The sequence below is a fragment of the Chinchilla lanigera genome, unplaced genomic scaffold, assembly GCF_000276665.1.
Source record: "Chinchilla lanigera isolate Chin_1 unplaced genomic scaffold, ChiLan1.0 scaffold00002, whole genome shotgun sequence".
In the NCBI taxonomy this organism is placed as follows: Eukaryota; Metazoa; Chordata; class Mammalia; order Rodentia; family Chinchillidae; genus Chinchilla; species Chinchilla lanigera.
In genome coordinates, this window is record NW_004955403.1 from 4,392,162 (window position 1) to 4,407,016 (window position 14,855).

General features: G+C 47.0%; 1 protein-coding gene across 2 annotated transcripts in view; it reads left to right on the forward strand.

Annotated features, from left to right (window-relative positions):
• Positions 1-14,855, forward strand: part of Dnah7 (dynein, axonemal, heavy chain 7) — a 236,519-nt gene that overhangs the window by 202,275 nt on the left and 19,389 nt on the right. For both annotated transcript variants that reach the window (XR_001233192.1, XM_005373280.2), the window contains 4 exons: positions 4,683-4,844; positions 8,685-8,870; positions 9,807-9,944; positions 13,828-14,058. Coding sequence is in view for 1 of the 2 variants with exons in the window: in XM_005373280.2 (XP_005373337.1) it covers positions 4,683-4,844; positions 8,685-8,870; positions 9,807-9,944; positions 13,828-14,058 (717 nt within the window). In the remaining variant the exon portion in view is untranslated. The remainder of the gene's footprint in view (positions 1-4,682; positions 4,845-8,684; positions 8,871-9,806; positions 9,945-13,827; positions 14,059-14,855) is intronic.

Below are 14,855 nucleotides of genomic sequence, written 5' to 3' on the forward strand. Positions count from 1 at the left end.
GAAAGTCAGCTGTAAGCCGTTCCCAGTCCAAATCTGCAAGGTTGGAGAATCTTGTTTCAGGATATTAACTGAGCCCTTTGCTGTTGGAGCCATATCTCTAAATTAAAACATAAGAATATTTCCTCCGTACAAGCATAATGAGAGCCAGAATGATTTCCCTCCTTGACTGATGGGACTCGTAGGGTCTTTCTCAGCACCACCAGGCAACAGGGAAAACACCCGCTGCTTCCGTGATTAGAATTCTGCACGGATGTCTGTGACCTAAAATTGTTTCACAGTGTTTTACAATAATTAAAGACGGAAGAGTTTCTTTTTAAGAGGGGTTGTAAACCTTGGGAAGTTTTGCCATTAAAGAACTCACACGCTTGATGTCTAAATATGGTCTAAGTGCATAGCCCAAAAAAGCATTAAACATGAAGAAGTGCTTTCATTAAACAAAAGCTTGGGCACTTAAAAAAAAAAAAAAAAAAAAGTCCCTCTCCTTAAAAGCTAGTCAAGCCCAAGACCTGTCATGAGCCTACTCTTGGCAGTCAGCGAGGGCCAGGGATGCATGTCCCACCCACGTAGGCGGCGAGGAGATTTCCGCACGCAGCAGGCTGGGCAGAGCCCTTTGTGCAATGTAACTCGACACCCCACTCTTCTCGACCCGAAGGCCTCTCCTGCAGTAGCGCAGGGTTTTAGAGGCGCGGGCATGGGTGAAACACAGTCCTAGCTCGAACCCAAATCTCAAATGCCAAGGCAGCAGTTTACAGCTTTTCTGTTTTGACATTTTATTTGGTAATAATTTTAAACTTATAGACACACTGCAAGAATAAAATTAGTGTAAGGAACACCCCTACCTCCTTTACCCATGTTCACCGCTTGCTAATCTTTTACCCCTTTGTTTTAGCATTTGTCTGTTCTCTCTTAGTACAGATAGAGATGTGGGTACAGATGTGGACATGGGCAGGGACATAGATCTATAGGTAGAACCTGTCCCCCGCCATCTGGCAAGGCCTGATTCCGGCACCCTTGGACACCAAAATATGCAAATGCCAATTCCTTTATATAAAGTGGGATAGTATTTGCATATAACACACACACACCTATGCTCCTACATATTTTACACAATCTCTAGATTCCTTATAACACACGCCCAGTGTGGTGTAAGCAGTCATTAGCGTATCATCTTGTTTAGGAAATAAGGACACAACAAAAGTCTGTTCAGCACTGACACGCTTTTTAAAGTAATTTCAAAATATCAAATATTGGTTGATTCTATGAGTGCAGAACCAGCAGAGGGTGTGGTGGTCCAGGTGTGTGTGTGCATACACGTGTCCATATGTGCACACATATGCACACACACAAGCACCCAGGCACATCCACACACCAGCTGCAGGCAAGTTAGTTCTGTCACGGCCCCTCCTCCTTAAACACTCCACGGTGTACTTTCACTGAACAGGAATATTATCTTCTCTCCGTACAGTTACTACCTTTAGCAAACTTAGCGAGGACGTGCTATTCAGTCTCAGTGAGTGCTTGTGTCCCCATGTCATCATCTGATGCAGCAGTGTCCTCTGGAACATTTTCTCTGCTCGTGAGAGCACTGTTCCAGGGTTTGATTTTACATTTAGTTACCATCTCTCTGTGGCCTCCTTAAACCTGCATTTCTCCAGCCTTTCTCTGTCTTTTAGAATTCATCTCCTATTTTTTAAACAGGATTTTGTCCGTTTGGGTTTGCTGGATGTTTTCGACAGAGCAGAGTTAGATTATTCACTCTGAGCTAAAACACGAGGTAGGAGATACTGTGTGCCCTTGGATGCTCAGTCCACAGGCCCGTGGTCTCGTCTGTCCCTCATTGGTGACGCTGGTTTTGCTCACTGGGCAGGTGTTGATAGGTTCTCCACCACAGAAGGGCAGCTTTCTCCATTTCAGCTAAGTCTGTGGGAGACATTTTAGGACCCATGGTAACATTTTGCTCCGCCCGAAATCCATCTCCACCCAGACTTGGAGGCCATCGGTGGTTCTTGCCTGATCTACTTGTTGCTGTGGTGGTTGCAATATTCTGATCTGACTCTTGATACTTGACTTTTACCTTAAGCAACAACTGCCCTTTCTATCATCTTTATTGATCTATAATTGGTCTGGAATTTCTAAGGATTTTTCCCCAATGATTTATAATTCATTACTTAAGTCTTTTAATGCTAGCATTTCCCAGATTTTGTCAATGGAACACTTTTAAACTGGTTTCTTTATACTTACCATAGATCCCATCTTTTTTAAAGAGGAAATCGGTTGTCATTATTGTTAGCATTGTTATTATTAATCAGAAGCTCTCACGTTCGGTATAAGATGTTCCAGGCTCATCTTTACCAGTCCTGCCCCATGGAAGGATCCACTTTTGCACAGAGCCGTTTCCTGTTAATTGAAGATAAACTTCCAGACACTGCGTGGGTGTTAGCTTGTTGCTGCTGCGTTATCTGGTTGTTGAGCCTTCCTTGGAGAGGAAGCAGAAATGTGTATGTGCACAAAAATCCGTGGGCATGTACGTGACCCACGCACATGTTCACATACATTATCATATACGTTTTAGACCTGATAACTCATCCTGACCCCCCCAATTTCAGCCATCCACCTAGAGTTCAGTTCTGCTTCTCTTAATTCCATTCTTATGCCTCCTTTCTTCTACTGCAGAGATCTGGATTCTAACACATCACTGCATGTACTACTTTGGCCAATTCTCTAATATATCTTAAATAGTTCCAGAATTACCCCATCACGTTTTACTTCAGTTTCTCTGGCTAAATGTATGCTATTTTCCTCTTTGTGAAATGTCTGCTGCCTTCAAGTTTGGTCTTTGAAGGAAAGGCTCCCCCAGCCTCTCTGCCGGTGACGTGCCCTGCGCGTCAGTGGCCGCAGCTCTCGCTCTGCAGCACCTCGCATGCCACATGGAGCCCTGCTGCCCAGAGCTCATTCACAGTGACCCCTGGCCACCATGCCTGGCCCAGCTCCCGTCTGCCCCGCAGGACTTCCGCTGAGTCACCACCCTCAGAGGACAGACGTTGACCACCCACCTCGGTGCTCTGCCCGGCAGCCATAGGTGGCTCTAGTTCCTTAGGCAAGAGTTTTGTACTTTCCCAGCTGCCTAGCTGTGAAAATACATGTCACCCTCTGAGCGGCCCAGTAATTCCTTCTCACCGGCTTGGGCTTAGAAGGTGGGCTCCACACACCCTTCTCCCTGGTGGTGGGAGCGGTGAGTTCCCCGCACAGCACTCACGCCACCTGAAGGTGTCTTGCAACGCTCTCCTCATACGTCTTAGGGATGTCTAGCGGGTGGAATGATCTCTTTTGAATTTTCTTCATGGTGATCCAGGACTACACATTAGAATTTGTCATTTTTTTTCCTTAAATTTTTTACATTTTTATTAGTCTGTGTTTGCAGCACATAAAGAACACTTTCATCCTGGGGAGTCGGTACGAGCACATGACACAGCTTAACTCTTTTCCTGTCCTGTCCCCTCCCCTCACTCCGTCTCTTGGTCCTCCTCCCATGTGCAAGAGATCTACCGCCCTGTTTCGTGTTATCTTTTATTTTGTTCTTTATTCATGATTTGGGTTTCTCAAATAAGAAAAACCATGGGATATTTAAGTTTATGGATCTGATTTATTTCACTTATCGTTATGGTCACATGGTACATCCATTTTCCTACAAATGACTCAAGTTTATCTTTATGGCAGAGTAGTACTCCATTGTGTATAAATGCCACATTTTCTTTATCCGTGCATCTAATGATAGACATAGAGGCTGCATCCAAGATTTAGCTATTATGAATTGTGCTGCTATAAACTTGGGTATGCATGAATCAGTGTAATATTCTTGCCTTTTGATGCTTTGGTTGGAACCTGTAAAATCCTATAAGGTAACGTGAAGTTAGACGAGCCTGTCATGTTTTCTAAAACCCTGGGTTTACATAGCAGTGTGCCAGCTGAACATGTGTTCACATGGGCATATTTTTGCCTGAAGAGCTGATAAAAAAAAAACTAATTCTATTTCAGTTATGCTTGGGAGTGGATATATTCTTATGGTATTTATAAGCTAAGGAGTTTAATTACTTTCATTTTTAAATTTTTTTCATTTTATGAAAAAAGGCAAAACAATTTCATAACATAATAGGAGAATAACAATAGTTAATACATTGCATATTGCCACCTTCAAAGCACTTACTCAGAGTTCAAGATATGGGCATAAAAAATTCTCCAAACGATATCAGCACAAACCTTCCTTTCCAATGAACTGAGAGACACTAACAGTGTGGCTAACTTACATTTTTCTCCCTTTTCCTTTCCTGCCTTTCCCCTTTCCCCCACCCTAGTTCCTTTCTCCTTTTAAACAGTGTCTTCCCGTTTCATAATATCTACTGGGCATTTTAGACCTTACTTACTCTTTTAGTCTCTCACACCAGGGAGGCAATACGATGCTTACACATGAGTCCAATTTATTTCCTTATGAGTATGTTCTCAAGTTGCTTCCATTTACCTATAAAAGTCTCAAGTTTATCCTTCTTTATGGCTGAGTAGTACTCCATTGTGTAAAAAGAGCACATCTTTTTTTATCCATTCCTCGGACTTCCATTTTAAAACATGGCACATATAATATAGCATTGGGGGAAATAACGATGTGACACAATTCCTTCTCGTTGCAGGAGGAATTCAAGAAATTGCTCTACGGCCTCTGCTTCTTTCATGCATTGGTCCAAGAGAGGCGCAAGTTTGGCCCGCTGGGCTGGAACATCCCTTACGAGTTCAATGAGACCGACCTGCGCATCAGCGTCCAGCAGCTGCACATGTTCCTGAACCAGTACGAGGTAGGGGCCGCGGCGAGTGTGCGGCGTCCGCCTGCACAGCCCATGAGTGCTGCTGGGGAACGGAGGGCAGGCGGCGGCCGGCAGCACGCTACGTGCTCCTTTGTTATAGAGGGTGCTCCTGCTCCTCGTGAGTAGTTAGCACGTCAGCTGCCCTCACAGGAACCTACACTGAATCACTTATTTTGACTCATGAACATCTATGGAGATCTGGAAAGCAATCCAATTGTGTACATTTTGCAAAGAACTCAAGACCAGGAATCTGCTAGGCTCCAAAATGGAAAAGAAAACCAAGCCAACAAATTCTGTTCTATTCTGGAGCATGACTTTATTTTCAGAGGAATGTCACTATACCCTCACTCCAACCTTGGGACCATTTGTCAGGAAAACAAGTTGTTTAAGCCACTGGTGTTGACATGACGCATGGACTCCACAAAGAAGCGAGGGATGCTGATGTCACATCAGTCATTCACTCATTCACTCATTCATTCATTCTCTCTCTCTCACACACACACACGCATGCACACACAGGCGCACACACACACACACACACACACACAGCCTGTGGTACTCTTTGCTAACACTTGTTTTTTGACTGGATTTTTAACATGTTTGCACCTTTGAAGAACAATTTGGTGAGTCAACTCAAGCCCTATAAGGATAAGGAGCTTTTTATAAAAAGTGAGTTTTCCAAATTTTTGTAGAAGTTTTTGAAATTTATTTGGAAATATTTAACTCATTAAATCAATAGAGTATCAACAATTTAAGCTTTTGAAACCTTTAGTGAATTATGACTTTTTAAAAATACTTTTAGCTGGGGTATAGTTCAGCGGCACAGCACCTGCCTGGCAAGTGCAAGGTCCTGAGTTCAATTCCCAGTACCAAAAAAAAAAAATGACATACACAGGAAGGCATTGAATTCTATATAAAAACAAAAGAGGGACTCCGCAAATAACCACTGAGAGCTCAGTGGCGTATGTAACCCTGTGAAAAGTCTTTCATCTGAGCTTTGTGTCTCGCTGGACAGATTCCTGTTCAATGGAATAAGTGGAGAAGGCCTTCAGGTTTACATTTAAAATGAGTGAAACATGCAGATGAATAATAAATTTGATGAGCTGCTTTCCTGTTGTAACATTCACCAAAACAAAAAAGATGCCAAAAATAGAGAAAAAATACCATGATACCGTAACGAAGGAAATATTTCACCTAAAAGGACTACACTCTCCAATACGAAAAACACAGAATGATGAGCTCTTCCACTGAGCAGCTGGTTCTGAATAGCTGGAGAGTATATTCTAATTTAAAGCAGTCTGTAATGAAGTCAGTTAAATGTCTGCACTTACAAAAGTCAGTTTAGCATCCAAATCAGTGAATATCATCTATCACGTCAACAGACTAAAGAGGAAAAATGCCCCTAATCCTACCAACAGGTGCAGGAAAAGCATTTGACAAAATCCTACACTCAGGCATGATTAAGAGCACTCTCAGCAAACTAGGAATAGAAATTAGCAATAGAGGGAGACTTGCGTGATTCTAGAAGTATTTATAAAATTGGCACAGCTAACGTCCACTAAAACGGTGTCCAGTAGGACCGATGTCATCACGAGCAGCAGGACACTGGGCCACCACACCCGCATCGAACTTCACCTCCAGCTTCACCCTTGGGCGAGGGGCCCACACACTTTCACATACACACAGCGCTCTCCCTCCAGCCCACACTTCACAAACCCCCTCCTTGGCCGGGATCATGCAGCTCCTGCAGACCCAGCCTTGGGGACACCTCGCGGATGCCTGCTCTGCCCACTGCCCTCCCTGAAAGGGTGCAGGGTGTCATCTGGAGTTGCCCAGCCCTCCCTGGGAGGAGACCCCCACCCGCCTGGCCCTGCCCGGGGCCGAGCTGGGGAGCAGGCGCAGTGCTGTTCCTGTGGCCGTGTCTGAGCTTACACACCCGCATCGGAGTCTCGGTCCGCCCCGGCGTCCAGCCCCTGGCATCTGCGCCTGAGATTTCCCGCTCTCTCACTTCTGCGGGGTGGGCACCTGCCACGAGGCAGTGAGTGTCGCACTCCTCGCGCGTGCAGCTGGGGACCACCGAAGGCCTGGAGCTGTCCCTGATTGGGGACGTTTGTCCCTCACTGTCGCTCATGGGCTGTGTGCTGCTGCACTCCCTGTCCGTGCCTGGGCAGATCTGACTTCAGAGCCCTCACTCGATCACTCATGGCTACCCCTCCTCCCCCGTCATGGTTCTGATGGCGAGAGCTCTCCAAGTCAGTCCCGGGGTTGGAGGCTCTGCACATGTCACGTTTTCACACTAACTCTGAGATGGGGGCTGAAAAGCACAAAGAGGATGAAAAGCTCCTGAAGTGAAGTATTGCTGCATCTGTATAAAATGTCACCATATTAAAGTTCCATGAACAATTAAACATCACATAAATTAAAGATAAATGAAAGTTGGAGGAAACACCTGATATTTATCTGACAGGCTAATTCAATATCTTTATAAAGAGCATTTAATAACAAGAAAAATGCACACCTGTAATCTCAGCTATTAGGAGGCTGAGGCAGGGGGATTGTAAGTTCAAGGCAAGTTAGGCAACATAGTGAGATCCTGTCTTAAAAAACAATCATTCAACACATGAACAGAGTAGATAATTTATAAAACATTTAAAAGTCAGTAATATTTTTAAACAAACATTTTAAATGTCAGTATAAAAATTAAAACCTAATGATTTTATGGTTTAATTGTTGTCAGGCGCTGTGGTACACACCTGTATTCCCAGCACTTAGGAAGCTGAGTCAGGAGGATTGCAAGTCCAAGCCCAGCCCAGGCACTTTAGCATCTTAACGAGAACCTATCTCAAATTTTTAAAAATTATCAATTGTTTTTTTCTCTAAATGATAATAGTCCTGTTGGAAACAGTGAGAGATAGAATTCTCTATGCTACTGGTGGATACATAAATATTTACACTCGGGCTAAAAGAAATTGTAGTGTGAAAAATCAATACCATATGTATTCATGAACGTTTAAAATGCTGTATAGTAGAAAATATAATGAAACGGAAAAAAGAAAACTAGGGAAGCAGTTTTCATGAATTTAATGAATGCCAGTCGGTGAGAGCTTAAATAGATAGACTGTGAAAACTTTAGTGGGAAAAAAATAAACCAGAGGCCGGTGCCCAGGACAGATGGTGCTAAGCGTGCAAGAGAGCTAGGCACTTCACCAGTATTGAAAAAGTGACACATTATGCTGACCTATCAAAGTAGCAGGAAGTTCAAATCTGGTTGCCACAGCCTCCCAGAAAAGCATGTGGTCACAGGGACAAACCGCCTTTGTAAGCTCCTTTTGCTTGGAAAAGAAATCGCAGTTTCAGAGCTTTTCCATCAGTTCAGGAAATGGCTCAAAAACCTTTCAAGATTTGGTGAAAAAATAAATGTGAAGTTGAACATACGCTGTGACTCCAGCTGTGAGGGCGCGCGGGACAGGAAGGGTGATGGAGGCAGTCCTGCTGGCTGGGGCCCGCGGCTCTGCCCTGCCCACCCTGCGGCAGTGGGCGGAACCCTTGTGTCCAGCACGCAGCAGCTGCTCACCTAAGGCCGGCTGAGCGCGGGTAGAGGGTTCAGGTCTCCGCACCGACTGGTGGAAACCTAATAGCGAGAAAGGAGGGTGAGTCGCTGGGGAGACGCAGTGCGCAGGAGGGAAGATTGCAGAGGGAGACCCGCAGCGAAGGTCTTGTGAGATGTTTAGCTTAATCAGAAAAGGGAACTAGAGACTCTGCTGCATGCCGTGGGCCCCGGCCCCTCGCGCCCGGCTCTGACCCGGTGCTGACCCGAGCCCCCCATTCCAGGAACTGCCCTTCGACGCTCTGCGCTACATGACCGGGGAGTGCAATTACGGAGGCCGGGTGACCGACGACTGGGACCGGCGCACGCTGCGCACCATCCTGAACAAGTTCTTCTGCCCCGAGTTGGTGGTGAAGCTAGACTACCAGTTTGACTCAAGCGGCATCTACTTCGTGCCGCCTGCGGGCGACGTGAGTGTGCCCGAAAAGAAGCGGGAGGGCAAGCGGAGCACGCGCCTCCCTGCGGAGTGCGGAGCCCGGGCCTGTGGGCTGTCACCCGCCTGCGCGCCTCCTGCCCCGGGGGACGGTGCACACACCGGCCATAGTCAGTGGCCCGGGTTTGCTGGGGACTGAGGAAAGGATCCTCAGCTCAGGGAGCTGAGCAGAGTCGCGGGGAACTCAGGGCCCTGGGTGAGACTCGGTCCCCGTTAAAAGAAAAACACACAGCAGGGCTCTGCAACGAGGGCGATGGAGCAGTTCATATTTACAGCACAGTTGTTCACGAGCCAGGTTCGGTCCTGACCTCCCTGCAGCGGCCGGTTAAGGTTGGTGGTGTCAGCTCCGCCCTTGTACAAAGGGGAGCGAGGGGCCATTAGGGCTGAGTGACTGGTCCAAGGCCCCCAGGAGCAGGTGCCGGGGAATGGCACACACAAGCCACCGGGGGCCTGTCTTTCCCCTGCCATCGCGCGGCAGGTCTCTGGGGACCGTCAGGACAGCCCCGTTGCTTCTGAAACCTGGCCACGTGACAGGGACGCATCTTACCGTTGCCACCTCGGACACCACCGTCCTCTGGGGTGGACGCTGTGGGCGGCAGATGTTGATCTGTCGCAAACACACACACTCAAAGGGCGACACAAACATCTCCTGGAAGAAATCTCTAAATTTAGTTACCAGAATTCCCTTTCCTGTATTTAAAAACCAACTGAGTGTCACACGTCCCTGTCCCTTTCTCTCCAAATGCGCACAGGCTGTTCTTGAAACTTTGTGCCTGGCTGCCAGACAGTGAAAGCCCTCCGTGCGCAGCCTCAGAGCCTCACAGGCTCAGTAACCTGCGCGTTGAAAGCCCTCCTTTGGGGTGAAAGCCTACAGCGTAGCTGACGCCCAGCCTCCCCGCTGTCGTGTTCACAGCACAAGAGCTACATTGACTACACCAAGACCCTGCCGCTGACGCCCGCGCCGGAAGTCTTTGGGATGAACGCCAACGCGGACATCACGAAAGACCAGGCGGAGACGCAGCTGCTGTTCGACAACATTCTTCTTACACAGGTGCGTGTGGTGTGCAGGGCCCACGCGGTGCCCCAGACGCGAGGCTGGTGAGACACAGGAGCGTTTGGAGGGAGAGAAGAAGGGCATTTAAGGTGTGACCAGGTACATGATTACAGTAAAGGACACACTGTTACGAATCCCCCTCAAAATCCTCCCCTTCACGTCCAATGCTCATCTCATTTTCTTGCCACATTCCAAAGCAGTTCTGGAGTGCTCTTTCGGGAGTGTTTTTACAAGTGTGATCAGAAATACGTGAATGCTGCGGCCAAGTGCCGCTCAAAGGAAAAGCAAACTTGTCAGACTCTGACGCTGTGTCCTCAGCCACCTATTCACAAGACCCGCCACAGTGTGACTCCTGGCTCTTCCCCAAAGCCAAAATGACCACGAAAGGTAAACATTTGAAATTGATTCAGGTCATCAAGGCCGCCGCAACGGCCCAGCAAGATGCTCACGAAGGAACTCCCAGAGCTGCTGTGGAAGTAGGCGCAAATCAAGGGGCAGGATTTTAAGGGGGATTCGTGGCAACATGGCTTTTACTGTGACATATTTGTTAAAAATGTGATCACTCAACACAGCCGTCTATCACACCTTATGTACCCCTGAAATATGGCTTTAAACAGAGTACGCAGACATACTGGTTTTTTCCCACTAATCTTCTATTTTGGAACCAAGACTTTTTCTCTGAATATTTCTGCCCTTCTAGGAATTCCAGTGTGTCTTTCTTGTAAAAGCCATTCCCCAATACAGTATTTGTTATATCCTTTTTAGTTTCTTCAAAGTGGAAAAAAGAATTTAAAAAATACTCAGGAAACAGAATCCATCTAGACTCTTACTATTTTCCTTGTTGTTTTCCAGTCTCTCACTAATTTAACACCCAGTTTTTAATGGCTCCTCTTTGGAAAACATTCCATAATATTTTAGTTGAGGTAGAAACAGTCCCTTGCACACTACTCTTTTATGAGACTGCAGAACGTCTGAAGTTGAAATGGCAGCAGTGGGTGCGGAGAATAACGAGGGCGGGAGGACGGAGTGGACGGAGGGCTTGTGGGTGGCCACAGCCCCGGGAAGGGGCGAGCACCCACGGGCGCGGGGGGAGCTGGGAGTGCAGTGCGGCTGCCGTGCACCTGCGTCAGTGCACCTGGGCAAATAACCTCTGCCCATCTCGCTGAGACTGTCCACACGGGGAGCTTCTTTCGCATCGTCCTCCCCGTAGAAGAGGTGCTGGCTTGTTTGTTTTTTAATTTTTCAAAGCAAATGAGTCCAAATGGCCAACGTCTCCATAGTGACTACAAGAACTGTCATAGATTAGGATGGGTGCCCAGTCAAGCTCGTTATCCCACCGACGGAATTCTGACCGCTGTCTCTGTGTGGCGTCTCGGGTAGAGCTGGTAGTGGTTAACATTTACACAGCGGATGCTGTGGGTCAGCAGTCAGTCGAGCGTATCACTCTGTCGCCCTTATAACAGCCCTGCAAGGACGGAGCCCTTATTTACTCCATCTTACAGCCAGAGCGGGCATGAAAAGGTTAGGTCATACTGCATGGAGCCAGGACCCAGCCTGGCGTCCACTCTGGCTCCAGGACCTGTGTTCTGCATCACTGACCTAATCTCTTCTTCTAGAGTCTAAAACTGGGGTTGGACCTAGAAGACACACAGCTAAAGGTGCTGAGAAGCTCGGAACTTGGAGGTGCTGCACTTTAGTAATGCAAGAGCCCACGGAACTCCACGATGACATTTTCTACTGAGGCAAAAAGCCTCTTCATATCCACGTACCACGGATAACACCAAAATCAGTTACTGCCCGGAGGGTATAGAATGGTATGAAAACCACAAAGAAGCAACTCCTTAGGAACATGAGGCACATGCACCATGAGTAATGTGAAAAACAGACACGCACAGTGTCTTTGGGCTTATTGAAACCTGGTGGGGTGTCACGTTGCGGAGCAGGGTGGGCTCATCCTGGTAGCAGATGACTCGGAGCCAGTCGAGTAAGCTTAACCACACAGAGGCCTCTTCCCAGCGTGTGAGGAATGACCTCCTTCCGGCCTCAATCCCAGACCCCCCAGGGCAGTTACTGAATGGGTCAGCAGTTGTTCTGGGAATCACCATTCACAGGCAAAAAGCCCGGGGCTGCAGAGCTCAGGGGTCAAGTTAACGGCAATGAGACCTTCCTATGACTGTACTGAGGTTAAACATTTTAGAAAGAAAAAAAGGAGGGTGATTTCAGAGCTGGGACTGTCGTCTTGGCAGAGACCTTTGGCTTGTACTTAACTTCCACACTCTATTTTGAATAGGGAAATTGTTATTGCTTAAAATATTATTAAACTAAAATGGCCTAGGATCTCCAAAAAGGGTAAATTTTGTGATGTCTCTTTACAAATAAATTTCACTTTTCATTATTTAATAAAAGAAAAATAACTCTTATACAGTTCCAAATGGCAAAGATAATTAAAAGGAAAAAACTAAGATAAACAATTACTAATAAATAGGACTCGATTGCTCTTAATTCTTAGGATTAGTTGAATATTACTTTAAAAACCTGCCAGCCTACATATATGATCTTAATATGTGAGGCGAGGTATTAAATATTATCCAATTATTTTTCTGAACAATTTTTCATTGTTAGAGGCCTAGGTTTTTATTTTTAGTTTTATTGTTTTTGTTTTTGTTTTGGTGTCAAGAATCAAACTCAGGAGTGTGTGTTTGCCAGGCAGGCACTTGTGCCTCTGAGCTATATCCCCCGCCCCTATTTTTAGTTTTATTTTTATGGGGACACAGCTCTTACAAAAAACTAGGAATTTTTAATGAGTTTATATATGTGTGACAAATACAAATTGAAACCAGCATATCAATTTTTAAATACAGTGGAAATAGAGCTCACTAGTTTGGGCCAAATCTTCGCTGTCTTTTTTGTTCTCTGTGATTTGTTTTATATACTTAGTTGTGAACCAAGTACCTTGGGATTGTAGTAAAGGATTATTACATAAGCACATCTCTTTTTTTACTAGCCCATAATTAAAACTGAACAACATTGAATTATATTATTGTGCAACTTTATAGGATCTTAAAGTGCATGGGTAAGTAGAGACTTAAGTAAAAAGAATAGTTAATATTTATAAAACAATTTATAGAATTTTTAATGTGTATAGCACAGAAACCAGGAAATATGAAATCTGAAAGAAGGCAAAACATCTTTTCCTTGGGCTGGAAAAACGTGTTTGCTCATATTCAGCAATGCTTATCCTACGTGCACACACACACACGCACACACACACACACACACACACACACACGCACACACATTTGTTCTACAGAGCTGGAGAGATTTTCCAGAAAATATAGATTTGTTTACACAGTGCCACTATCAACGTAAAAAACAAAAGTGGAATGGAAATCCTCCTTCCGGGCTTGCAGCGTGAATCACTGATGTCGGTGACCTTCCCATCTCTCTTCCAGCTACATGGAGATAAGCTGATTTTCTCTGCCCTGCGGGTTCAAGAGGAAAACTCCACCTCTGCTCTTGGCCGCGCCGGGCGCCAGAGCTGTTAGCAGGTGCTCCTGGGGCCGGCTTTCTCCTGGGTGTCACTCCATGCGGCACCTTCGGTGGCTCCTGCTCCACCTGGGCAGCAGAGCTGACTGCTGCTCGCTGTCTCCAAACGCTCCTCGCCACAAACACGCCACACGCGCCTCCGTCTGTTGTCACAGCTGTTGTCTCTCCAAGATGCACCCCTGCCCCTGTTATCATTTCTGTACTAATCTTGTGCGGAGACAAGTCACACAGCAGCAGAACAGGACCCACTCTTGCAGCGCTTCACCCCAGGGCCTCCCTTGCAGGCTCTTCCTAGACCGGTAGGAAGCGTTGGGTTACCGCCTGGATTCTTCAGTCTCGTTCTGCAGGTGCAGGTGCAAAGTCGTCAGAAGAAGTGGTAAACGAGGTGGCCAGCGACATCCTGGGTAAACTTCCCAACAACTTTGACGTTGAGGCGGCGATGAGGAGATACCCGACGACGTACAACCAGAGCATGAACACCGTCCTGGTCCAGGAGATGGGACGGTTCAACAAGCTGCTCGGGACCATCCGAGAGTCGTGCATTAACATTCAGAAAGCGATCAAGGTGAGGCGCTGCGAACGGCAGAGTCACCGAGTCAGAAGTAGCGTCCACCCAGTGAGCAAATACTCCTCGGGCACAGATGCATGTGAACACAGCCCTCGGTTCTGAGGACAGAAAAACATCCCTGTTCTTGAGGAGCTTTCAGGGTTCTGGTGACAGTTAAGAAATGGGTAGCTGTGGGGTGTGGGCTGTGGAGTAAGAAGGAAAAAGTGAACCAGCACTCGGGCAGTGGGGAGAAGTGAAGCATCCCACGGGAAGCACAGAAAACAGGGCAAAGCGACAGAGATGGACGGGAGAGAGGCTCTGTCAGTCAGGCCCCTCTGAGAAGCTGGCCAGGGACAAAGGCCCAAGCACTAGCAGAGGGGGAAGCCGTGTAGCCGTGCAGGAAGAGCGTCGGGAATGGGGCTGTCACACATGTAGGAGCCAGGGAGGAGCCCGGGACCTGCTCAGGAGACAGTGTGGGGTGGCAGCGTCAGCCAGGTTGGCAGCATCAGCCCTGGTGGGATTCGGGATTATGTTTTAAAACCCAAAGGTAAGGGGAAGCTGCAGAGGGCTTTAAACAACACGGTGAGGTGGTCTGATTTACCTCTTTAACGTTCACACCGACCACTTTAGAAAGGTTGATGGGAACAAGAGGCACGAGACAGAGTGAGGGAAGTCGCCTGACTGGCCTGTCATGGTGGGCAGCAGTGGCTGCGTGTGTGCTTCGCCCCTGAAGAGTCTGCTGGTGACAGTTGTGGGGACCGTGGGGGAGTCAAGGATGACTCCTCAATATTTGACCTAAGCAAGTGAACATTCTA